The 25,282-nt window shown below is 58.2% G+C and overlaps 1 protein-coding gene across 1 annotated transcript in view; it reads right to left on the bottom strand.

The window, feature by feature from the left end:
- Nucleotides 1–25,282, bottom strand: part of DNAH1 (dynein axonemal heavy chain 1) — a 79,029-nt gene that overhangs the window by 5,278 nt on the left and 48,469 nt on the right. The window contains exons 34-66 of the mRNA XM_052639227.1: nt 24,619–24,710; nt 23,932–24,086; nt 22,469–22,646; nt 21,573–21,767; nt 21,365–21,484; nt 20,977–21,135; nt 20,706–20,813; nt 19,480–19,620; nt 19,176–19,336; nt 18,629–18,786; nt 18,141–18,314; nt 17,341–17,379; nt 16,060–16,238; nt 14,601–14,831; nt 13,777–13,973; nt 13,234–13,369; nt 12,099–12,307; nt 11,696–11,867; nt 10,734–10,925; nt 10,271–10,381; nt 9,054–9,239; nt 8,443–8,634; nt 5,288–5,455; nt 5,006–5,197; nt 4,679–4,810; nt 4,084–4,209; nt 3,357–3,476; nt 3,083–3,232; nt 2,812–2,972; nt 1,741–1,966; nt 1,410–1,605; nt 932–1,083; nt 97–293 (exon numbers count right to left, since the gene is read on the bottom strand). Of these exons, the coding sequence (XP_052495187.1) occupies nt 97–293; nt 932–1,083; nt 1,410–1,605; nt 1,741–1,966; nt 2,812–2,972; nt 3,083–3,232; nt 3,357–3,476; nt 4,084–4,209; nt 4,679–4,810; nt 5,006–5,197; nt 5,288–5,455; nt 8,443–8,634; nt 9,054–9,239; nt 10,271–10,381; nt 10,734–10,925; nt 11,696–11,867; nt 12,099–12,307; nt 13,234–13,369; nt 13,777–13,973; nt 14,601–14,831; nt 16,060–16,238; nt 17,341–17,379; nt 18,141–18,314; nt 18,629–18,786; nt 19,176–19,336; nt 19,480–19,620; nt 20,706–20,813; nt 20,977–21,135; nt 21,365–21,484; nt 21,573–21,767; nt 22,469–22,646; nt 23,932–24,086; nt 24,619–24,710 (5,305 nt within the window). The remainder of the gene's footprint in view (nt 1–96; nt 294–931; nt 1,084–1,409; nt 1,606–1,740; nt 1,967–2,811; nt 2,973–3,082; nt 3,233–3,356; nt 3,477–4,083; nt 4,210–4,678; nt 4,811–5,005; nt 5,198–5,287; nt 5,456–8,442; nt 8,635–9,053; nt 9,240–10,270; nt 10,382–10,733; nt 10,926–11,695; nt 11,868–12,098; nt 12,308–13,233; nt 13,370–13,776; nt 13,974–14,600; nt 14,832–16,059; nt 16,239–17,340; nt 17,380–18,140; nt 18,315–18,628; nt 18,787–19,175; nt 19,337–19,479; nt 19,621–20,705; nt 20,814–20,976; nt 21,136–21,364; nt 21,485–21,572; nt 21,768–22,468; nt 22,647–23,931; nt 24,087–24,618; nt 24,711–25,282) is intronic.

Below are 25,282 nucleotides of genomic sequence, written 5' to 3'. Positions count from 1 at the left end.
CCTGGGCGGCCCCTCAGAGAAGGCCCAGGGCAAGCCTGCACCTGGGTCTCACTCCCTGGATGCACCCGCCCTGCTGTGCCCCAGGCCCCAGCTCACCGGTGGGGCTCATGGCTGTCAAAGATGGCCCGGAATTCCGGCAGGTGCTTCACGAAATCATGGACAAAGGAGGAGAAGGCTGGCAGGTTGGAGAGCGCCTGGATGTCTCTCCAGGCCCGGTCTGTCAGCCAGTCTGGGGCAGGGTTCTCACTCGTGACCGAGACAGAGCCTCCGGACAGGAGGTAGCGCCACTCGTTCTGGTAAGGGACAGAGGCGGCGAGCGCCCGGGCCCTGAGCCATGGGTCCGGTGCCCCACCCAGCAGAGCCTCCTCTGCCATCCTCAGCCAGAAAACTCGGGGTGGTAGTCCGACAGGTCTGGGTTAGTGTTTCCTCTTTCCCTTTCCCCTGGCTGTGTGACATGAGGCAAAAGATTTGAGCTCTCTGAGCCTCTGTTTCCTCACTTGGAAAGTAGGAAGAATCAGAACTCTGCATCCCAGGGGTTTCACAGGGGTAGGTCGGAGGGTTGTTGTGAGCCCAGCACCTGGCACACAGCGAGGGCTCAAGCAGTGGAGGAGGTCACTCTCAATGCTTCCCAACGCATCACGAAGTCCCTGGCACTCATGAGACCGTGAGCTGGGAGGCTCAGGACGGTCTCTGCTCACTAGTACTCTCAAGGTGCTGAGTGTTCCAGGACCTGTTGGGTCACAGTTAACCCGGGGCCTCCTGGCTGTTTCATGCAAATAACTGTTTCCGGAGGCCTCTGCCCACCTGCCCTTGCTGTACCCTCCTGCCTGATGTGCCCTGTCCTTCTATCCTGTTCTCGCAGCTCGGCCACGGGACAACCCCTCAGGCCACCTGTCCTTGACCGGGCCGCAGCTGCCTCTCTGCCACGCACCTGGTTGATCTTGCCCTCGTTCATCATGATGCGGGCACACAGCAGGAAGGCGAACATCAGCTTGTGCTTCTCGAAGAGGCTGCGGCAGACATTGCTGTAGAGGTTGTAGGTCAGGTAGTGGTTGATGTTGGCAATGCGCTTCTTCAGGTTGTCTGCAGGGCAGAGGGGTGATGGCAGTGTGGGGACCGGGTTGGGGGGCAGAGAAGAAAGATCCCTGGGGCACAGCCCAGCCCCGCCAGTCTCCCCAGCAGCCAAAGGAGCAGTCTGGGCACACCCCCTTGGGGCATTTGCTCCGAGGAGGCTAGGAGTGGGGTATGTGTTCGTATGTAGGGTGAGTCTGATGAGGGTGTGTGCCAGTGAACCTGGGTGTGCGTCTACATGTGTGTGCCTGCTATGGAAATGCATCCAGGGGTGTCATCTCTGTGCCAGGGTGAAGCCTGGTTGTTTGGGTCAACATGTGCATCTGTGCCAGGGTTACCTGCCCTCTCTGAGTTGGCGATGCCCGAGAGGAAGATGTTGAGAAACCACTCGAGGGAGTACTGGTACATGGGGTCCACGCTGGCCAGGTCGGACACGCAGAAGAAGAGGATCTGGGTGCGGACGGCCACAGGAATGTACTCCATGCGCGTGAGGTCAATGTCCTTCTCTGTCTGTTCTGCAATCCTGACCTTGGCCTGGGGGTGCAGTAGGGGGCTGCTTGTCAGGCCCAGGTAGGCTGGCAAAGAGCAGCAGGCAGAAGAGGGTGGTGATGTGGGCAGGCCTGGGGCAGGCGGGGAGAGGCGGGCAGGGGCGGGTGGGTAGTTGTGGACCTGGATCTCGGCAGCCTTCATCTTGGAAGCCTCCAGCACCTTGATGAGCTCCATGTCATCCACGGGGTTGCCCTCGGAGGAGCTGAGGCGGTACAGGATCTGGTCTTCAATGTCCTTCAGCTCCTGGCGCATCTTGGCGTTACTGACAATTAGCTGGTTCTTGGCTTCCTCCAGGTCGGGCCGCTCCTCAGCCACGACCTGGCCCAGCAGCTGGTCCTCTAGGCCGCTGCCAGGGGCAGGAGACATTATGTCTGTAGCACCTGGTGAGCCCTGGATGGCCAGCCTCGAGCCTGCTCGCCTGCCTACCTATGCTCCTGGGGCTCCAAAGAGCACAGCATCTCTGCTGGTGTCAGCCTGGGAGGTCTGACCTCAGCTTCCAGCTGCAGGGCTAAGGCAGAGCCTGGATCCAAAGTGATCAGTTCTCAGTGAGACCTCAGGTGGGAGCCTGGAGTCCCAGGAGGGGCCAGGCAATTGAATGTGGGAGCTGCTGGGGTCTCTGAGAAACTCCCTCTCAGCAGGAGGAGGGTATGGGTGATAGGGAGGACCAGGCCTTAAGGGAGTTTTCACCCCCTGATCCGTGGAGAGGTTCACAGTGGCCACTGTCAGGGAGGCCTTAGCACTCTGTGTGGGTGGCTGGCAAAAGCTGCAGCGCCTGGGTGTAGGGCAGCAAGGGCAAGAAACAGGGCTTGGGTGCAGGGAGTCAGAGTATGGCCCCCTCGGGGCTCCAGGGCAGCGCTGGGGTGAGCGCACAAGGGCCCAGCAAGGGCTGTGGGGAAAGGGCATCCGGATGAGGTGGGCTAGCGGTACCCAGGGAGGCTGGGAGAGGGGCTCCAGACTGGGATCAGGATGAACTGGGGGAATGGGGGAAGCATTGGTTCTTAGGTGGGAACAGTGGAAGTAAGGGGCATTGGTGGAAGGGCTGGAATGACCTGAAATGCAGACAGCTGGCAAGGAAGCTGGTGGGGTCTCCCAGGGGGAAAATCCCTGAGTCTCAGTCTAGGGGTGGGAGAGGGGCAGCCAGGCAGGCCCAGGCAGAGCTGATGCTCGGGGGGCTGGGGGCCAGACGCTTACCTGGGTGACAGGGTGAAATTGATGAGGGTGAGTTTGGTGGAGATCTCGGGTGTGTAGTGGGGGTTGGGCAGCTTGGTGGTAATGTACATCTTGAAGTCCTCGTGGTAGGGGATCACCGTGTCCCCCAGCTTCAGCACCGTGTTCCCCTGTTGCTTATAGGTCTGCAGCAGGTGGGACGGGTAAGCGCTGTGGCCTGGGGCCCTGCCAGTGAGGCAGGGGGAGGGGGCCGCCCTCGCCCGTGTCTGGGCCGCCCCCACACCCGCAGGCCCACCTGCTTCAGCAGCACAGGCTCCAGGGCGGGATCCAGCTCCTCGCCCACATTCTCCAGGAGGCAGGGCTTGCCAAAGCGAATGGCATTCTCCATGCTGCGCAGGAAGTCGCGGTCGCTCAGCTTGAACACATCCAGCCCATTGTCCTTCTCCTGGGGGCACGGAGTTGGGGGAGCGGGGAAGGGTCCGTGTGGGCTGAGAGCTGGCCTGAGGCTCAGCTACTGCCCATGCAGCTACTAAGGCCTACTGGATGGGGTGGTGGCGGGGTAGGCTCACCATGTTCTTGATCCATTTGTTGGCCTGGCCCTGAGGGTCAATGAAGTGGGTCCAGCGCTGGGAGAACTGGTTGATGACCCCATTCTCCACTGACAGGGTGTCGTTGGGGAGGCCAGCGATCTGTGGGGGACCAGGCTGGGTCTGGGGGAGGCTCACACAAGCAGGCTGTGTCCCCTTCCCCTTACTGCATCCTCTTGAGGGCGGAGGGCAGCGCACGAGGTCTCAGCCCTCAGGACCTGCCTCCCTGCTATGGGCTGACTCCCGACACCCTCCTTCGCTGGGCCTCTCGTTTCTTTGCCTGTTGAGTCCTAGCTGAGTCAGACCATCTTCACAAGCCATTGGAGCCCATTGGCGCGTCCAGCCTGTGTCCACGCTCGGCCTGTGCCTACTGCCTCTTGGTTCTCTCTCCCTGGGTCAACTCTACCTGTCCTCCGCAGTCTATAGCTCAGACACGCTCTCTTAACCCCGCGCCCTGGACATTGCTCTCTTACCCCGCCCAGCTCTCACAAGCACCCTTTGACCTCTCTGCCTGCAGTCAGCCAGCACCTGTGCCACTCAGCTTTCTCCTCTCCTGCCCACCAGCTTCTGACCGGCCCCAGGCAGCTTCAGGGAAGGCATCTCTAAGCAGACCCAGGAGAGAGGGTGGGAGGCAGGCAGGGGCCTCCTGGCCCAGCCCAGAGCACGCTGCAGACCCAGCCCAGCTGCTCCAGCCCCCCAGGGTGGGCACCTGCCAGGAGCGGATCTTCACGGGGTTCCCCAGCGTCCCAATCAGCGTGGGCTCGGCGGTGTGTGGGACATGGTGGGCCACGAGCTGCTTGACCCAGCTGTCGTACAGCACCGTGCGGTACTGGCCCTGGAGAGACACCAGACTCTGAGCTACCCCGCCGAGACAGCCACGATGCCCTCCCACTTCCCCTGCCCCCAGCACTCGCAGCTGCGCAGAGGGGTCCGCGCAGAGCCAGAGGCCTGAGCCCTAGCCCCACCGTGGGGAACATCCTCGGCCTCCCCACCTCTCAGCCCCTTCCCAGGGAAACCGGGGGGAATGACAACAGTGCCCACCCGTAGGGGCAGCTGTGAGGACTGAGGGAGAGGTGCACAGCAAGCCCAGAAGCACGAGCTCAGCCTTCTGGCTAGAAACGCCAGCCCCGCAACGCAGGATTTCTGTTTTGGGAGCTGCCATTTCCCCAATGCCCAGAACAGCACCTGGCACAGACAGGACGTCTAAAAAAAAAGTTTGCTGAAAAAGTGTGTGAGAGAAGAGCCACCCTCAGGCTACCGCTTATGGAAGTGAGGCCTCACGGCAGGGCTGGGGAGGTCCTCACCGTGAAGGGACCCAGGTAGGCCACAAAGCCGGCGGCCACCAGCACGTCCCCGAAGATGCTGTCCAGCATGTGCTCCAGGTTCTCCACTGTCTCCTGCCAGCGCACCCGCTCGTCTGACAGCCCGTTGATGAGCTGCAGGGATAGCCCGTGGGGTGGGCTCTGGGAGGCTGGCCCTGGATGTCCCTGCCTGGTGCAGTCCCCCTGACCAAGGTAGCCAGGGAGAGGGAAGGGACAGCCACCCCAGGACCACCCCCTCTACTGCTCAGGCCCCCCCCAGCCCATGGGGGGCAGGCCGTGCCCGCGGGCCCTCCCCAGAGGGGTGCGCACCTTGTCAGCACGGCCCAGCCGCTGCTCACACTGCTCACACTTCAGCTCCAGCTCCTCCTTCTTGGCGATGCACTCTCGGTACTTGGCCTGCATCGTGGCAATGCCGTCCTCCACCTCGTGCAGGCGCTGCTTCGCCTCCTCTAGGATCCTCTGTGTCACCTCCAGGTCGTCCTGGGCCTCCCGCAAGGCTTGCTGCAAGCAGAGGAAACAGGGCCAACTTTCCCGGTGCCCCCGGGGGAGCCCAGGCCCCCACCCCTAGCCCCAGGTCTACCCAGCGCTCACCCGCTTGGGCTCCACGGCCTTGGCCACAAAGTGGTACTTGTGCATGGCGCGCACCCACTGGCAGATGGAGGTGCAGGCCTTGGACACCTTGGCGATGGCGGCCGGCTGGAACTCCTCATTGTCGATGTATGGCTGGATGGCTTTGATCACTGCCTCCCCAATGTTGTCCTGGGGATGGAAACCACGGGCTTGGGGCCGCTTCCCAGGGAGGACAGAGAGGACTCTGGCGGGTGGGGGGACACCCTACTCTTGCCTCTATGCCCCGGGCAGGCTAGGGAATAAACACGACCCAGAAAGGCTGGCTAGAAGAGGAACTTCTGTGTCCCAGGATTTCAAAGAATACAATCAGATTATTTCTTCCTCAAGATCTGATAATACACAGTTCAGTTCAGTTCAGTCGCTCAGTCGTGTCCGACTCTTTGCGACCCCATGAATCGCAGCACACCAGGCCTCCCTGTCCATCACCAACTCCCGGAGTTCACTCAGACTCACGTCCATCAAGTCAGTGATGCCATCCAGCCATCTCATCCTCTGTCGTCCCCTTCTCCTCCTGCCCCCAATCCCTCCCAGCATCAGAGTCTTTGCCAATGAGTCAACTCTTTGCATGAGGTGGCCAAAGGACTGGAGTTTCAGCTTTAGCATCATTCCTTCCAAAGAAATCCCAGGGCTGATCTCCTTCAGAATGGACTGGTTGGATCTCCTTGCAGTCCAAGGGACTCTCAAGAATCTTCTCCAACACCACAGTTCAAACACATCAATTCTTCGGCGCTCAGCCTTCTTCACAGTCCAACTCTCACATCCATACATGACCACAGGAAAAACCATAGCCTTCACTAGACGGACCTTAGTCGGCAAAGTAATGTCTCTGCTTTTGAATATGCTATCTAGGTTGGTCATAACTTTTCTTCCAAGGAGTAAGCGTCTTTTAATTTCATGGCTGCAGTTACCATCTGCAGTGATTCTGGAGCCCAAAAAAATAAAGTCTGACACTGTTTCCACTGTTTCCCCATCTATTTCCCATGAAGTGATGGGACCAGATGCCATGATCTTTGTTTTCTGAATGTTGAGCTTTAAGCCAACTTTTTCACTCTCCTCTTTCACTTTCATCAAGAGGCTCTTTAGTTCCTCTTCACTTTCTGCCATAAGGGTGGTGGCATCTGCATATCTGAGGTGATTGATATTTCTCCCTGTAGTCTTGGTTCCAGCTTGTGTTTCTTCCAATCCAGCGTTTCTCATGATGTACTCTGCATATAAGTTAAATAAGCAGGGTGACAATATACAGCCTTGACGTACTCCTTTTCCTATTTGGAACCAGTCTGTTGTTCCATGCCCAGTTCTAACTGTTGCTTCCTGACCTGCATACAGATTTCTCAAGAGGCAGGTTAGGTGGTCTGGTATTCCCATCTCTCTCAGAATTTTCCATAGTTTATTCTGATCCACACAGTCAGAGGCTTTGGCATAGTCAATAAAGCAGAAATAGATGTTTTTCTGGAACTCTCTTGCTTTTTCAATGATCCAGCAGATGTTGGCAATTTGATCTCTGGTTCCTCTGCCTTTTCTAAAACCAGCTTGAACATCAGGAAGTTCACAGTTCACGTATTGCTGAAGTCTGGCTTGGAGAATTTTGAGCATTACTTTACTAGCATGTGAGATGAGTGCAATTGTGCGGTAGTTTGAGCATTCTTTGGCATTGCCTTTCTCTGGAATTGGAATGAAAACTGACCTTTTCCAGTCCTATGGCCACTGCTGAGTTTTCCAAACTTGCTGGCATATTGAGCGCAGCACTTTCACAGCATCATCTTTCAGGATTTGAAACAGCTCAACTGGAATTCCATCACCTCCACTAGCTTTGTTCGTAGTGATGCCTTCTAAGGCCCACTTGACTTCACATTCCAAGATGTCTGGCTCTAGATTAGTGATCACATCATCATGATTATCTGGGTCATGAAGATCTTTTTTGTACAGTTATTCCGTGTATTCTTGCCACCTCTTCTTAGTATCTTCTGCTTCTGTTAGGTCCAGACCATTTCTGTCCTTTATCGAGCCCATTTTTGCATGAAATGTTCCCTTGGTATCTCTAATTTTCTTGAAGAGATCTCTAGTCTTTCCCATTCTGTTGTTTCCCTCTATTTCTTTGCATTGATTGCTGAAAAAGGCTTTCTTATCTCTTCTTGCTATTCTTTGGAACTCTGCATTCAGATGCTTATATGTTTCCTTACAGGCCCTGTTAAAACCCATTTAGAGACAAGGGCTGCTTCCTGGCCCATGTGGAGATGAGTGAGTGGTTCTGAGGTCCAACCAGGCACGTGTTCAAGTGCAATAATCCCCACTCCCAGAGCACATCACTCCTTCAGGGTTCTTGACCTGTGCTAGGAGAATCCAGGTCTGTAGTTTAGGATGAACCCAGGAATCTGTACTGTTCATGAGCTCCTAGAGGTCAGAGCTTGGGACCAAGGGAGCCTGAGCGCTGGCCGTGAGCCTCCTGATTTGGCTTAATTGGATGGATGGGGAGCTCCGTATGGAGTCCAGCTGTCGCTGAGATGGGCCATTGTCTCTACCCTCCTTGGGATGTGCCCAGGGCTTCAGCACTGACACATGGTGGTGGTGGGTGGCCCATGTGGGCTGGAGAGAAACCTCCAAGAGGGCTGTAGGCTCCAGGTGGACCTCACCACAAGCATCCCCGTGAGAGCACATGTCCATGGACACTGAGAGCCCCAGACAGACAGGAAGAGAGAGAAATGCAGACAGACAGGTGTTAAATCTCAGGTGCTGAGACCGAGGGAGAGGCGATAGTTGAGCAGCCAGGGAAGGTCTTGGCCAGGGCCACAGGGGTTGTAGGGAGAAAAGGACAGGAGAGAGACTCTCCGGGTGGCAGAGCCTTGGAGTAACTGTGGGTGATTAAGGTATCGTGGGCACTGGGGCCTTCTCAGGTCCTGATTCATCAATGTCGATCTGCTACTGGGGTCTGTTGCTCCCTGCCCCTCAGCTGGAGAGCTCCTCTGGGCCAGGGTCTGGTCCCCTCGGCTCTGTGACCACAGGGCTATGTGTGTTGCAGGCAGAGGGAGATGGGATGGAGGCCCCAGCTCTGTGGGGGAGGGGACAGTTCCTTCCCCCCCACCTCTCTGCCCAGCTGGCTGGGTGCCTGGCACGCGCACCTTGTCAAACTTGAAGAGGCTCTCCAGGAAGCGGCCAGGGTCCTGCAGCAGCCCCTTGCCTGGCTCCCAGTAGTCATCCACCTTGGAGCCAGGCTTCTCTCCTGGGACCTTCTTGGGCTTGATGCCCTTCATGATGCACACAGCTTCAATGACCAGCTTCACGCCTGGCGGTGGCCGCTGCATGGCACGCACCTGGGGGCCAGGCCAAGAGTCAGGAAGGGGCAGGTCCCTCATAGTGGGCAGCCCCAGGCAGGGACAGCTTCCAGACAGGGTGGGTCCCACAAACTGAGTCCCTACCGCTACGGACCACTGGTATGCCCGGCAACCCCCAGAGGTCTGTCTTAGCCTATGGTGACTACTGCTCCCCCATGTACCCAGGCCTGGCCAAAAGGCCTTACACAGTCATTTCTCAGGGCCCAGAGCCTTCCTCAGGCGCCTGCCTGGGTCCTCGGGGCTGATACAAGGAGGTGAGGGCAGGCAGCTGGGTTCAAGCTCTAGTTCTGCCCTCACCTCTCGACAGATGACGCTCACGAGATGTTAGAGGGAGAGCCTATGGGCCAGAACCCACGGAGGCATCAGGAAAGATGCCCAGAAGGGGCCAAGCCACCCACCTCAGTCACATCATTCTTGTTGAGGTTGCGCAAGCTGGCCAGGGCTGCGTCCAGGGCTGGCAGAGCCTCATCCAGGTCCTTCTGGGCATCATCAGCGATAGCTTGTGCCTTCCTGGCCTTCTCATTGGCCTTGATCTCCTCTGCTTGCACTGAATTCCGGGTCTCCTCAGCAATGGTTGTGTCCACCTAGGGACCAGAGGCAGCGAGGCCCCACGGGTGGCCAGTGTCAGGGACTGGTGTGCCCTCCTCCCTTTCTCCTCTCAGTGTCTCAGTCTCCCCAGACGGAAGGGAATGAGGGTTGAGATGCCCCATTCTCCAAGGACCCTCTTGGCTGTGACAGCCTGTGGAGATCTGGGAGTGCTGGCATCCCCTTCCGATCCTGAGTGCTCATCGTGGGCCTGGCATGGGGCTCTGGGCTTTACGTGCTTGAGCATAACCGCCCCAGGGGCAGGACCCCCTAAACCCACAGGGCACCTCCATACAAGACAGAGAAAGATGCTCCCCTCCCACAAGCCATTTTCTTTCCATCTGCTGGAAAAATTTCCAGTGGCACTGCCTTTGCAGAGCCGGACATGATTGTTTCTTCCAGAAAGCTGCCATCATGAATATGCAAATCTGCGGAGGCTACTGTGAGGGGTGTGTGTGTGTGTGTGTGTGTGTGTGTGTGTGTGTGTGTTAGTTACTCAGCTGTGTTCAACTCTTAGCGACCCCCATGGACTATAGCCTCCCAGGGTCCTCTGGGAGTCCATGGAATTCTTCAGGTAAGAATCCTGGAGTGGCTTGCCATTCCCTTCTCCAAGGGATCTTCCTTGGAACCAGGGTCCTCAGAACCAGGGTCTCCCACGTGGCGGGCAGATTCTTCACCATCGGAGGACTAACCTTTAAACACAGGCCCTCATGTAGACTCAGAGGGCCTCAGAGGGAGACTCAAGCAGACTCTGGACCACTGCTTGTGGTGTCCTTCCTGCTCACAACAACCTGTGCTGTGACTATTGGGCTTGGATCTGTCTGTCATGCTCATCACCCTATCTCCTGCCCAGGGCAGTGCCCGGCATAGAGTAGGTTCTGAGCAAGCATTTGTTGAGGAATCGCATGACTGAATGAGGGACCTGGGCACCAAGAGCCCGGGCCGCTAGGGATCTCGTGGCTGCGTGGGGATGCCGAGCCTCCTCAGACGTGCTCAGCCATCAGGGAGGGAGCCCAGGAGCATCCCTGACCTTGATCTGCTCCATGGTGAGCGTGGTGTCCCTGGCAGCCTCCTCCAGCAGGGGGCGCATTATCTCCAGCTCCTCCTGCATCTTGGCCACGTCCTCTGCGGTGCGCAGCAGCTGAGGGTGGGGCGGGGGGTGGGGCACGGAGAGGAAATCAGGTGTGGTAGGGACCAGAGAGCTAGGCCCAGAGGGGAACAAGGGAGAGAGCCCTGCAGGGCTGCCCTCATTCATTCACAGGCGAGAGGCCGTGGCTGGCTGCCTCAGGGGAAGGGAGCAGGCCACTAAGTCTTCGAGGTGACCTGCTTTGGCCTTGCCCTTGGCCCGGCTCCTTCGGTGAGGGAAGAGGCTACCCATTTAAACACCGTGGGCTGCCAGCTGACAGGGGTCATGTGGAGTCAGGGCCGAGACAGAATGGGCAGAATCACATGCAGCCAGCGGTTGCCCACGAGGCCCCCACCCCTGGCCCCACCTTGTCGAGGCCACTCTTCATGCGGTTCTTAGCGGTTTTCAGCTCCTGTTTCTTCTGCCTGACAAGGATGGAGAAGATATTGAGCAGCTCCAGGTAGCTCTTGGGGGTCACATAGTTGTGGCGGGCCAGCTCGGCCAGATACTCGACACACTTCTTGGCCACCGACTGGTGGATATACACACAGACTTGAATCTGTGGGGAAAGAGATCGAGGATGCCAGCCTGGTAGAGATGGGGCACCAGGGTGCCTTCGAAGCCACTGGAGCCTGGGCTTGGGGAGGGAGTCAGGTGCCCCTCACACTCACTCTCACAGGAGGTGATCTCCAGCTAAAGGTCACCCACTCTGTAGACAAAAATCCCATGACTCAGAGAAGTCGAGAGGCTTTTTCAAGCTCACACAGTTGCCAAGGGCAGGGTTCACTTTGAATTTGGGCCTAAAGGTATCCTGGCTCTTGGCCCAAGGGCTCTCTTGCGCCCTTGTCACAGCCCCTGTGACCTGCCTCGCTCAGAAAGCCCTAAGGTGAGGCCCCTCTTGGAGGGTGTAGATGGGGAAGGGAGGGCCCAAGGCCTCAGCATGGCTGAACAGCGATGGGCTCATCTGAGCTCTCGGCCCTCAGGTGACCGTCACTTTCTTAGGTTGGGCTAGACATATCTAGCCCTCCCACCCATCTGTGGTCTCTGGGTTGTACCAGGGGGCTCTTCAGAGAAGCTGCTATGGAACCCTCTGGGAATAAGATAATGGTGACTGTGAAACTGTGTGTCCAGTTTCCTACATCACCGCGATCACCTTGTGATATACCTATTACACAGATGAGGAAACTGAGGCTTAAACAGGTCAAGCTGTCTGCCTAGAGACTTCCCATAAGCGGTGCACCTGGGACTCTCACCCAGACCTTGGTGACCCCAAGCCCAAATCTACACAGTCTCTCCTCACACGGGCTTTCTCCTCACCAAGATACCTACCAGTCCTTCGATTACTTTGGGGGTGGCATCCAGCTCTGGGATCTCACTCAGGAACATGATGGCCACAGATTCCAGGGCCTCTGCCGGCCACTCATTAAACCAGTCGATGGTGCAGCAGTTGACCAGGGAGGGGAACTGTCTCAGGCGAGCTCGGAAAACCTCTCCAATGGGGCTGGGGGTGGGGGCTCAAATGAGGCCCTGAGACACTGACACCCCCCGCCCCCCAGGAACCCAGGACCCAGGGTCATTTGACAGCCCCGCGGTGTGTCGGCCAGGACACAAGAGCAGAGCAGCCTGGGCCCAGTGGTGTGGCGGGCAGGCCCAGGCCACTTCCCCGCGTGGTGGGCCCGGGTGCTCCCCCGCCCCAGCCACCGGCCCATGAGGCTGCGACGGCCGCCGGTACCTCATGCACAGCACCATGTGGATGTTGCTGCGCACGCGCCCAGTGTAGGCAGCCATGAGGTTGGCCTTGGTGGGCTGCAGGCCCTGCTCCTGGATGTACGGCCGCATGGTATTGATGATCTGGTCCTGCTCATCCATGTTGTAGAGGTTGGGAATGTCACCCGAGTTCAGGACATTGTTAATGTCCTCCAGGAAGGACTCATTCTTGATCTAGGGGAGAGCGGGGTGGAGGAAATGAACCTTGATGATGGCCCTGGGGTGTTGGGCTTCATGACCCTGATCTCCCTGAATCTTAGCAGCAGACCCCTTCCACGGATAGTGCCACTAGGCTCAGAGAAGCCCAGGGTTACACAGGTGACCTCCTGAGTCGTGGTCGAGGACTCACACCCAGACCCGCCCTGCAGCAGAGACTCTGAACATCGGTGCTTGGCTATGGAAAGGCCTGGGTCCTGGGTGGGACATGCAGCGTCTTCCTCCTCTCTTGCCGGGCCTCTCCACATCTCACAGTTAATCCACCGGAGAAAACCAGGCCACGGGCAGAAACAGGTCCTTGCCTATCTCATATGGCCAGGGCCTGGCCAGTGCCAGAAGGCACCCTCTCTCGCCTGACTACGAAAGGGGAGCCAGAGAGAAGAGCAGGGCTGGCTGGGAGCCTTCTGGGGCTTCAGTTTTGGCCCAACCCCAAATGCCAGTCAGGGTGAAGTGCTGCCCTGTCTGTCTCGAGGCCCTGGACCCACAACGTCTCCTCTTCTCAGCCCTGGAAGAGGCTTCACACCTACGGAGCTCCAGATGGAGTAGCCCCAGGAAGGAAGCCATGGGCCCGGCACTGTAGGCACCAGTCCTGTGGTCTTTGAGGTCAGAAGCCATTGACCAGTGAGTGCGGTTCTGCCTGTGGTCGGCCATGGTGCCAGGGGCCTTCTTTACCTCTGGGGAGAGCCATTATCTATGTTCACCCCCGCCCTCCCACTCGGACTGGCTGGGTTTGACCTCCTGCCTCTCTTCCAGCCTTCCTCCCAAGATCCACCCCCAGTAACAGGGACCTGGACTCAAAGGACTGACCACCATTCTGGATGGCATGCTGGGGTGGGTTGTATCCTGCTCATCCCAGACCCCCCGCACTGCCCGTGTGGTGGCACCTGGGTATCTGAGAACAGGAAGGTGATGGGCAGGTTGTGCAAGCCAGCCTTGAGCAAGACCTTCTTGACGTCATCGCGCCACTCTGTCATGCCGTAGTTCTTAGACAGCTCAATCTGGAAGCACTCGTACTCAGCCCTGGAGACAAGTGTTTGGGTAGAGAGTTTAAAGCTTCACCTAAGCCATCTGCTCTCATCCTAGGCAGACTTGCTGACTCCTCGGCCCTGAACCTGCTCTCTGGCTTCCAGACCTTTGCTGAGGTTGCTCCCTCTGCCTGGAATGCCCTTCCTTCTATCCGCCAAGTTCTGATTCAGAGAGAAGGCCCATGGCCACCTCCTCCAGGAACCCCTCCTGGATGCCTGAAGCTACCCGCTGCCTTCCCCGCAGCATCACAAGGCCCTGCTGCTGCCTCTCCTTGGAGCCCAGGCCTTCTAGAAGCCCATGGGCCAAGTGGGTCTGCCCCAGTGCGGAACATGAGGAAGAACAGGGATGGACATGAGTCTGCCACAAGCTACCCACCGCCCACCATGCCTGGGGGCCCTCACATGTGCGAGGCCAGTCTCGTGAGGGAGCTCCGGCCACTGCCACCCACGCCCAGGAGGAGTGCGTTGCCCAGCGCCTGGCGCAGGGTGCGGCTGATGCGGCAGACATGACTCATGGCGTCCATGAAGAGCACCAGCCTCAGCTTGGCTGTGTTGATCTGGTTGTAGTCTTCCATGTACTCCTCGATCACCTGCATCATCTGGGGGCAAGGGTGTGGGGAATGGGAACAGCTGGGTCCTCCTTCTGTCCCTGTGTGCCCTGTCCCCCCCGACAGGGAGCATATCCCCCCCTTCCCTGGCTCCTCTGCGCATGGAGGGATGTTGGGCCTTCAGATGCCGGGTGAATGAGGCCTGAGGGTGGGCTCAGAGAGCTGTCTGCTGCCTCCAGTGCTCCCCAGGACGCACCAACCTGGGGCCCCATGGGAGCTACTGAGAACTAGAAAGGATCTGTGTGGGGAGAAACCACCAGGAGCCCCACCCACTCAGCTTCATCCTGCCACCCTGGGGTCTTGACTCAAGACTCGTGGCCCCAGGGTCCCTGCTGCAGCTCTAAGGGTGGATGACAGCCCCTCAAACGGGCTTAGTGTGTCCCCAGTTATGGAGCTGGTCCCAGCTGAACCACAGGCTTGCCCTCAGGAAAGGGCCAAGTGGGGGCTCCTGCATCCGTTTGGCAGGTGAGGAGACGGGGACTCAGAGAGGCAACTGCTGAAGTCCCTGAGCTGGCCTTCCAGACCAGTGTCCAACCCTCTGGTCAGAGGGTGGTGGTCTCTTAGCAGTGGCCACAGAGGGCTGGGGTCCCAGGGCTAGGGCCCCAGCAGGACCCTCACCTTCCTCTCATTGGTGATGAGCTCGTAGGACTTGACGTCGGAGCCTGGCGACATGAAGTCCCCGTAGAGGATGGGCTGGAAGGGGCAGACCTCTTCAAAGCCCACCTCCCACTCATCCATGTGGCTCTCCAGGAGCTTGTCGAACCAGTCACGGTCCTCGTCGTTCACCAGGCGGTCGCGGAACACGCGGCAGTTCTCATGGTACCACAGGCGCAGCAGCTGCACCTTGTCCTGCGGCCACCCTGGCGTCAGTGCCCGCCCTCAGCCACCTCTCAACGCACCAGGGGCCCTGACCTGGGCCTGGCTCTCCCACCGGGACCCGGCAGGACCCTGAGTTGTCTGCTGACCCACGGAGAACGCAGTCCCCACACTGCTGCCCTGGCCTCTCCACCGCCACCCCCAGCTTCAGGTCCAGCTGTGCCAGCTGGGCACCCAGCTCCTTTAGCTTCAGGGTACCCCCTCACCCCAGGCTTCCCAGGTGGTACTAGTGTTAAAGAACATGCCTGCCAATATAGGAGACATAGAGACTCAAGTTTGATCCTTGGGTCAGAAAGAAATGGCAACCTGCTCCAGTATTCTTGCCTGGAGGATCCCTCGGACAGAAGAGCCTGGCAGGCTATAGTCCGTGGGGTCACAAAGAGTCAGTTATGACTGAAGTGACTTAGCACAGTTTTCAGAGTCCCCACAGCTCCCAAACCCAGGGCCTCGGAGGGATGCCTGACTCCTTATACCTTCCTGACACCCCACATCTAACCCCTCACTTGACCCCCAAGCCCCCTCTGACACTGTCCACATCCTGCTGCTGCCTCTGTGCTGACTTTCCGGCCTCTCCCCAGGTGACGGGACTGGCCTCAGGAAGCCCCCGGGCTCTTTTCTCGACCCCTTTGCCTGGAGCTTGGAGGGCTACGGCTCGTTTCCGTCTTGTTCACCCTGTCCCTTAGACACCGGGCCTGCACGCACTGACCCATCCATCCCCCATTCCAAAGTGCACATCTGCGCCCTCCAGGCCCCGGCTCCCATCACCTCCAGGACTCTCCCGCTGCAGCCCCGGAGCTGCACAGGCACCCAGCACCCCGACACTGCTCCCTGCTGCACGCCTGCTCCTTCCCCCGGCACCTTCGGTTTCTAGAAGGCACCCCATGGACTCTGCCCCCAGTTTTCTCACACCCTGGGCTGCCATCAGGAACCGATCAGGCCTTGCTGGGGCCTGGCTCCTGCTTTTGTGTGGCCCCATCACAGCCACTATCCTAGGCATGGATTTCACCAGCAAGATGGGACTCAGCTGGATGAAGCTCCTGGGGGTTTGGCACCTGCCGATGCCAAGTTCTGCCCCCAGCCCCAGGGCCTGACCAGATCAAGGCTGAGGAGTTGATCAGGAAGGCCTAAAACATGGGAGGACCATGAGGGCAGTGTGGGCACTCGCTACTGGACACTGGGGAGGGGGCCCACCAGTCCTCACCTCAACCTTGGCTGGGTCGGCCATGAGCATTCCCTGGAAGACCTTGGAGAGGTCCCGCAGGTTGAAGGTGTAGTGGGACTTGGCCGGGGTGGGCAGTAGCTGGGAGGTGATGGTGGAGTACACCATGATGGTGGCTTCCACGAGGGGATCCGTGAAGTGGGCGATGTTGGGGGCCCCAGCTGAAGGAACGAGAGAGTGGACCTGGGTCACGGCCCCTGCAGATCCGGGGCTGTGTCCTTCACACACGCCTTTCCCCAGCCTGCAGGCTTGGACCCCCGCCCCCCAACCCCCTGCCACCCCATGCCCTGCAGCCCTCTCAGATGCTACCTCTGACAAGGTCTTCCTGGTGACCCCCACCATGGGGTGAGGAATCTCTCACTGGGAGCTCCCTACTTCTATATCTTTATCACTGACCTAGCCTGTCCCTGTGTTGGGGGTGTTGGGATACAGTTACGGAATTGGAGACACTAATGGGGCCAGACCCGAATGAAACGTGCTGCCTGGGGCCACGCGTGGGGAGGGGTGTGTGGCCCACATGTGGGTAAGGAGTGCACTGCCATGGGTGTGGAAGCAGGGCTCAGCCAGGACTGTGGGGGCCTATCAGCCCCTTGCATTTTTACTACTAACACAATCTATTTGCTTGTGCTCTGAAAACTATCCAGTTTTTGGCTGGGAACCAAAATTCTGTCAGGGGGAGTTTGGGGCAGAGAGCCTCCACAAAGAGGAAAAAAGGCAAAGAAGGGGCAGAAGGGCTCACTACCCCTAACGTGGGCTCCTCTGTTAATACAGGGACTGTTTTAGGTGCTGGGCACAGGGGGTGGCCCCCACAGACACAGTTCTTACCCCAATAAGCTGCCATTCTTGGTGAGGAAGACAGGCTCCGACCAGTTAACAGGAGACTGAATAAGCCGGGGTTGGGACATTTGATTTAAATGCTGGGGAGGCCTTGCTCAGGAGTGCATGGGAGCAGAGACCTGAGGCCCTGAGGGGCCAAGCAGGCTCAGAACTGGAGGAGGGACACTCATCTTGCTTCTACTATGGGATAGGCATGGGCCCAGGCCCTGGCCAGCCACGCAACAGGTGACTGACCCTCTGGAGGCCTTCAGTGCGGGGCGACCTTTGCTCCGGCACTGTCCCGAGGTCACAGGAGCCTGAGGAGGGCTCACTGTGGCCCCTGGGACCCAAGCCTCAGCCACGTCCAACTTGAGTCCAGGGCTGCCCCTGGAACAAGGGCCCTTGACCCCTCCAGGCCCTGCCCAAGGTACTGGGCACTACACTTACGCACGGGCTCCCGGTAACTCTTTTCTCCGAGGAGTCCATCTAGCGGGTTGAGGGAGAGACAAGGGCTCAGAGTCAGGTGAGCCACTTGCTGCCCACTTTGACCAGCTATACCCAGCTGAGCAGCCCCGGAGCAGCCCCTGACCACCATCCCCTCCTCAGAGCCACTGGCCCCACCCCTAAGCTGGGCATGGAGGCAAGTTCTGGCCTATAGTCCCTGGAGGCAGGCCAGGGCAGGCCAGAGAAGGGAAGGCCTGACTCCCCTCACTCACCACCTGGCACAGTGCCAAGTGGAGTTCAAAGGTCAGAGCATGTTCTTGGTGGGAAGTCGACTGGTTGGGGGAAAATGCATCCAGGGGCAGACCTTTCTTCAAGCCTCACGGAAGAGAAGGACCACTTTGTTCACTCTATCTTGGTGGTATTTCCTCATGCTCAAAAGTATCAATAACATCTCTCCACTAGAGAGTCTAACATACGTGTGTGTGCTTATATGGGGGAACATACATGTTTGCGTATGTATGAATCATATATTCAGCAGTTTCCACATGCCAGCTTCATACCAGATGCACTACATGCAGTGTCTTATTTAACCTTCACAACCTGGGGTGATGGGCACTAATATTGTCACCCATTTTAGATGAAGAAACTCTGGCTCAGAGCAGCTCATGAACTGGCCAGAGGTAAGAGAGCTGAGTAAGGGGTGGAGCCAGTGGTTCGGCCACCCCTGCTCTTCCCAGTGTGGCTCACTGGACCTGGGCTTCTGCTGGAGCCCACGGCCCTCCCCACTCCTGCCTGGTACTTACCCACCCAGCTGCCCAGGATGGTGGAGAAGATGCGCTTCTTGCTGATGTCATCCATCTCAGCAAAGGACAGGTAGTTGAAGTGGCGGGTCAACCGTGGGGTGACGGCATTTCTGCCTCCACCAGGGGGGCCCATGGCACAGACAAAGTTGATGTCCACCAGCTGCTTGAAGGCTCCTAGAGTGGGAGTAGGAAGTCAGAAGGCCCTGCCAGGGGCTATATTAAGGCTTCTGTGGGCCCTGAGCACTTCCACCTTCATGGGCCTCCTCCTCCATTAAAAATTTTTTTTTTTTAGTTATACTTCATAACAGCATTGGTACATAGACAAATGCATTAATATCATACATTTTAAATGCTCTGGGAAAATGTTCATTTCCCCCTTGCTTTAAAAAGAGATTAGGACACTTTTGTGGACCCTCTATGAGTCTGTGGGCCTGGGCTCTGACCAGCACACCCCACCCCATCCCCTGGCCCAGGCCGAACATACGCACCGATGATCTTGCGGTCATACCAGCCGCCGTGGTCCATCCACTGGCGCAATAGCTCAATAGGTGGCTGGGCACCATAGGTCTCCAAGGCTGGCATGTTCAGGTCATCGATGAAGAAGATGAAGTTGCGCCCCAGGGGGGGCCCGAACACACCTTTCCGCCTGCGGGGAGGGGCTGTGTGAGCCCAGGGCACACGGCACCCGGTGCTCAGGGAGTCCAGGGCTGCAGGATGGCAGCTCCACCTCTGGGAGGCCCTCACTGACTTCAGCCTCCCCCAAATCGCTGGGCCTCTTGAGGAGCTCCTTGTCTCATTCTGAGTGTCCTGGGACATCACATCTGGCTGTCCTGAGTCTTGCCTCCAGGCAGATGCATAACGAGCCATACCCAAGTGCCCGGCCCAGGGAGGGTGCCCACAGAAGGGCTCAGGAGAATTCCTGATAGAAGAAGGGTACAAGGGCACCTAGGGCCCACCCAGGAGGGGAGGGGACACAGCAGCTGGCTGAGCCAGGCTGGGGGACATGGGGACCCAGGAGGGAGCCAGTGGGCCTGCCTCTTGTCCAGCTTGCTGTCGATGAGGTCCTGGGTTTGGTTGGCCGAGGTGCGGGCAGAGAAGGTGAGGAAGTGGCTGATGTATTGGAGTGGCAGGTTTTTGAGGAGCTTGTTGGAGATGGTGAGAGTCTTCCCTGTGCCCGTGGGCCCGATGCACAGCACCTAGGAGTGGGGGGTCATGGGGTCAGAGCGTTCTCACAGGGCCCGATGCGCGGTAGGAGCTGCTGCCCTGTCAGTGCAGGAGGCCGGTCACTCCCGGCCTAGGCCCTGGGGCGCAGGGAGGCTGGGGTGGCGGGGGCACTCACGGGCTTGTGGTTGGTGAGCAGCAAGTCTAGCAGGTAGGACATCTGGATGGTGTCCATGGTTGGCACGATGATGCTGCAATAGTTGGTGTCTGGCACCATCGTGAATGTGGTGCAGGAGTCCATCCACTTCACCCAGGCGACCTGGAACCACAGGGCGGGCCTGAAACCTCTCCTCGTTCCCGTCCAGGCCGAGTGTACCAAGAGGGCAAGGAGCTGCACTGTCGGGCAAGGGGGTCCAGCGGAGGGGCTGCTTCTGATAGAAATAGGAATCCCTCTGCCCTGCTTTATGCACAGGGCGGAGGACTCCCAGAACAAACCTCCAGGAATCCGGGGGTCTCTGCACACAGCTGCCCAAGTGAAGGCTTCACTGCATCCAGTTACCTCCAGTGGGGCCAGTCCCTGGGTTTCTGCATATGAGGAAAGTCCTCCGGGAACTGGACAACCCAGAAGGCAAAGATCTTTGCTGTCAACTTTAGGCTTCCCAAGCGTGTGGCGGCCACAACTGTGGGACTGGCATCACCTGGACACTGAGAGGTCACCTGGCCTGGTCTCCCCCACCATCCCCAACTGCATGAATCCCTTCACCCACCCACAGCCCTGACTCAACTTGCAGACCTCTCTCTCTCTGGTCAAATCAACATGTCCCACTGGGGATGGTACTGATGGTTAGACTCATATGTGTGAGACCCCTGGCAGGACTGTGTGTGGCGACCACCTCTGAGGTGCCTCTCTGGCCACTCCTCCTTCTGGGCTGGGGTCCTGATGCCACGAGGGTAGGCTCATGGAGCCCTTGCTGGCTGAGAGGAGCGATGGGGACACTGCGACAGGCCATGGGGGCTTACTCTTCCACTCTTGTGGAGCCCCAATTCTGGGCAAATGGGGTTGAATGAATCCCTGGGCTCGGCAGCAGGATGGGCCAGGCAGTAGACATGGTTGGGAAGGGAGGCACTCTGTCATCCCCCAGTCCCAGGTTCAAGGCCAGCTCTGACACCAACGAGCTGGGTGTGACTGTTCTGAGCCCGTTTCCTTGTTTTGGAAATGGACCCAGTAGTAACCACCCTGCGGGTCTGTGAGGATTCATGAAATGATGCAAATAACCCCAGCGTGACATCTGTGGCCATCAACAGGGCCTCCCCTCTGCAGCCATTGAGTACGACAGCCACCACCTGACCGCCTCCCTCCCTTCCCCCCTCCCTGTGCTGTTCCTGGGACCAGGCCTCCGTCACCTGCTTGCCCTCCTCCTCCTCATCGTCTTCGTCACTGGTGCTGCTGATGCCACCATCCTCCAGCCTGTAATCAAACACCAGCCCCTCCTCTGGGAAGAGCAAGGCCATCTGTGAGGGATCAGGGGGGAAATAAACAGGTGATGAGGCCCAGTTGCTTACGTGGCTACTTGTTGGCCCTGGGCCTGAGCCTGGGGGACAGCCCCACAGCACCCAGCATTCAGCATATGCGTCCCAGCCCTTGCAGCCCAGCCCAGGGGCGGCTGCCTCTCACGTTTTCTGTCTCCATCTTGATTCTCAGCCAGTGGCTGAAGCTGTTGCGGCTAGTGCTGTCCCCCGTGGCGCCCACACTCCAGACGAGGGAGAAGATGAACCAGGGCTCGATCAGCTCAGGGATGCGGCTCAGCTTCTCGGGCGGCATCTTCTTGAGGCCCTGAGGACAGAGGCGGGGGCAGAACTGAGTGGCCTGAGGAAGCCAAGGGGGTGGGGGCAGGGATCGTCCCTTAGCCTCTGCAGCAGACTGGACGGGGGTGTCCCATGCATGAACCACGTGAGCCAATCCGATTCTCTCTTGCAGGAAGAGGGACTTGGGATTCGGGGCCCTCGGGAGAGGCAAGCAGGGCAGGAGGGAGCAGGCTGCAGTCCACCACTCAGCGTCTCACTTCTTTGGGCAGGAAGGGCTTGAAGAAGCAGTCCAGCAGCTTGAGGAGACTCATGGTCAGGTTGCTGTTGGTTGAGGTGATCACTTCCTTCACCAAGGACCGGACGAAAGCGAGGGACTCCTGCAGAGGACGGGCACCCCACTCCTGTGGATGTTGGCCATAGCACCCGGCTGCCCCCACCTGGGCTGGCCACTGTGGCCTCCCTCACCTCCAGGAAGGAGATAAAGAGGGACTTGAACTGCTCCTCAAAGGGCCTGAGTAAGGCAGGGAGACGCTTCAGCCAGCATTCGACGAAGGGCATGAGCCCCAGGATGCTCGGCTCCAGGTACACCATGCCACAGCGGGAGACTGTGGCCGGGGAGGCCACCGCCAGGTCTTGCACCTCGAACATCATGGTCATTGCCTGCCACCAAGACGAACTGCGTGAGTGGGACAGCTGCTGGCCCCCAGGGCAGGGGAAAGGGCTGCAGGGCCATGGGCAGGGGCTGCCCATCCTGCAACAGTGGGCAGGCCCTGGGGCAGGTGGTGGGCCAGGCTCAGTGCTGGGGTAGGAGCAAAGGCAGGAACCCTAGGGCCTCAGCTGATCATGTGGCTCTCGCTGGAGCCTCAGGAAGGAGCCTAAGTCAGGAGATTCCTGGAAGCCCTCTGGCCAGCCTGGGGTCAGGGCATTTTAGGGGTCCCTGGAGCCCTTGGGAGATCTGATGGGAGCTGTGTGCTCTGCTCCAGAGAACTCAACCTGTACATGGACACAGGCTCACACTGGCCTCTGTACCACCTGTACACTGGACTCCAGGCACATTGCCAGGATGCCTGAGCCAATCTGGGCCCAAATGGCTGTGAGTGGGCCTGGGAAGCACAGGGCAACATCAGCTTAAGACTGAGGTGTTCGTCCTGGGCTGAGAGCATTGCAGAAAGTGGGTCTGCCGCAAGGGAAGCACCAAGCAACTGCGTGGGACGTGCCTCAGGTACAGGAGCCTGGGGATGGGGAGGGTGCCACGGCCCGGAGAGGAAAGGGTTGGGGGGGTGAGGCTTGGCCAGCCTGGTGTGGCCCCTGGGCCCACCCAGTTGTAGAGGACAGCGTGGTGAGTGGACAGGCGGACGGACCTCTGTGAGCTTGATGATCTCCCCGGAGCTGAGGCACAGCTTCTTGTTGTCATCCAGCACCGTGTTCATGTTCTCAATCCAGACGGCGTCCACCGGCCCGTCGAACATGTACCACTTCTTGCTGTTGTCGGAGCTGATGGCCCCCATCCGGATGAGGGAGGAGAAGATCCCATCTGTCCTGCAGCCACCAGAGAGAGGAGGGCCGTGGGTGCCAGGGAGGAAGGGCACAGCCGGCTCCCAGGGATCCAGGCTGGTTCTGCTCTGCGTTTTTTTGTTTTTTTTTTTTTTTGTCTTAAGTACCTTCATTCATTTAAAAATTATAGTAGGGAAAATAGGACTTTTTGGTGTAATATGATACAATGAAAACATGTGGTTATATTCTCTCCCTGCTGTGCTGTGGTTAGTCATTCAGTCATGTCTGACTCTTTGTGACCCCATGGACTGTATAGCCCACCGGGCTGCTCTGTCCATGGGGATTCTCCAGGCAAGAATACTGGAGTGGGTTGCCATGCTCTCCTCCTCTCCCTGCTGAGTCCTCACTAAAGTTACATTAAAGGAAGATGGAAAGTGATACCCTCAAAAGAAAAGGAAGATGGAAAGTGATACCCTCAAAAGAAAAGGAAGATGGGCAGGAGGGAACACAGAAGCAGAGGCCCAGACGGTCCCAGAAGATGCAGAGAGGCGGAGAAGGGGAAAATGACCTCTTGGAGAAAGCAGCATCACGAGATGCCTCTAGTTCCTGCCACAGACCCAGGAAGGCTCAGACTTCAGAGGCACCAAATGCCAGGGAAGCGGGTGGGTAGAAGGGCATTTTTCTGGTCTGGTCCCCAGACTCCAGGCTGCCCACACAAGAGCCTGGAGTGGCTGTGATTGAGACCCTTCACCAGAAATGGGGGAAGCTGGACAGGCCCATGTTCGGAAAGACAGGTGGCTGCCCTTCTCCAGTGCCCACTCCCCACTGGCTTCCCAGAACACTGGGGCCAAGAAGATACCCCAGCAGGAGACTGGAGACTTCTCTGGAAAAACAGAATCGCCCCAGAGAAAACCTTCTAGTGCTGACTGGTGGGCCTCTAGTCAGCTCCATGCACTTCCCCCTAAAAGGAACACCTCAGCCTGGGAGCACAGGCCCCGAAGAGGGAGCACCAGCCTCTCGTGGGTACTGACAATAATAGTCAACTTTTCCTGAGTGCTTGCCATGTGCTACACTGTCCCAGCCATCTCCCGTAATAGAGGTGTCATTTTTTATCCTGACTTTGCAGGTGAGGGACAACGGTCCGGGGTGGTGGGGATGAGATGTGGCACTCAGTGAGGAAGCACAGTGGTGGCAAGAGTCCCAGGAAGTTGGGCTCCAGAGCCAGAGCTTCCAACATTCCACTCAACTTGGGGAGGGAGGGGGCCAGGGACCCACAGGCTGCAGAGGTCTAGGAGTACAGCGGTCACTGGAAGGGTCCCAGGCCACTCACCACTCATGGGTGAGCAGGTCAAACTCCCCATACAACTGGCCCATTGTGATGGACTTGGGGTTGAGCACGTAGTAGTTGACGGGCTCGTACACACCGCCGCTGATGGACGGCTGCCCTTTCAGTGACGTCATGGCGGCGGCCAGGACTCTGTAACACTGGGGAAACGGCCAGCCAAGAGTGAGCCTCCAAGCCCCCCGGAGAGCGCGGCTGGCATGGGCTGTGGGCCTCAGGGAGCAGCGGGTTGGCCTAAAGGCCCAAGGAGGCACAAGCGGGAGCCAAGACCCCTGCTGCTGGGGCTGCCCCCCACTCAGGCCCACTGTGTGGGCACTGGGCCACCCAGCTTGGCTTCACTTAAGTCACTCATTTTTTTTTTCTTTTAAAAACTTTTATTTTATGTTAGAATATAGAGGATGAATTTATGGTTGCCAGAGGGGAAGGGCGAGGGGGAGGGGTAGATTGGGAATTTGGGATTGACATGTACACACTGCTATATTTAAAGCAGATAATCAGGGACTTCTCTAGTAGTCCAGTGGCTAAGACTCCATGCTCCCAATACAGGGGGCCCGCACTTGATCCCTGGTCAGGGAACTAGTTCCCACATGATGCAACTAAGACCTGGCACACCCAGATAAATAAATAGAGTAGCAAACCGACAAGGACCTACAGTCCAGCACAGGGAACACTTACGTTACTCTTGCCGGAGCCTGTGGGCCCGACGAGCATGAGGCCGTGCCGCACCACCGTGGTCTCGTAGAGCTGGATGCACTTGGTCAGGAATCCTGGAGGGACATGGCAGGGGGGCCCAGGGGTCAGAGTAGGGGCTTAGATCCTGGCTCTGCCACTAGTTCGTTGTGACCTCTGGTGGGTTACCTCACTCCCCGCACCTCAGTTTCCTCATCTGTGAAATGGGGTGGCAGTAGTACGTATCTCATAGAGGCCTGTGAAGCCCTGAGCCTCTGTGAGCACAGAGCGTCTGGAGAGCTTCCAGGCTGATGAGCACCTCCACGGGCTTGGAGGTGACTCACCCCACCTGCATGGGGGGAGACCTCACCCTGTGTAGCCCTTCACCCTGCTGTTACCTGTATCCTTTATCACATCCTTTTTAAAACAATAAACCAGCACACATTCCTGTTTCCCTGAGTTCTGTGAGTTGTTCTAGCAAATGATCAAGCCTGAGGAGGGGGCATGGGAGCCTGTGACCTGTAGCCAAGCAGAACAGAAGCCGTGGGTAACCTGGGGAGCTCGCACTCGTGACTGGTGTCTGAAGGGGGTGCAGTCTTGTGGAACTCAGTCCTTAGCCTGTGGGGTCTGTGCTGACCCTGATTCGTGCCAGATTTGAACTGACCTGTAG

Source organism: Budorcas taxicolor, chromosome 1 (assembly GCF_023091745.1).
Source record: "Budorcas taxicolor isolate Tak-1 chromosome 1, Takin1.1, whole genome shotgun sequence".
Lineage (NCBI taxonomy): Eukaryota > Metazoa > Chordata > Mammalia > Artiodactyla > Bovidae > Budorcas > Budorcas taxicolor.
This window is presented reverse-complemented; position numbering and strand designations above follow the sequence as displayed.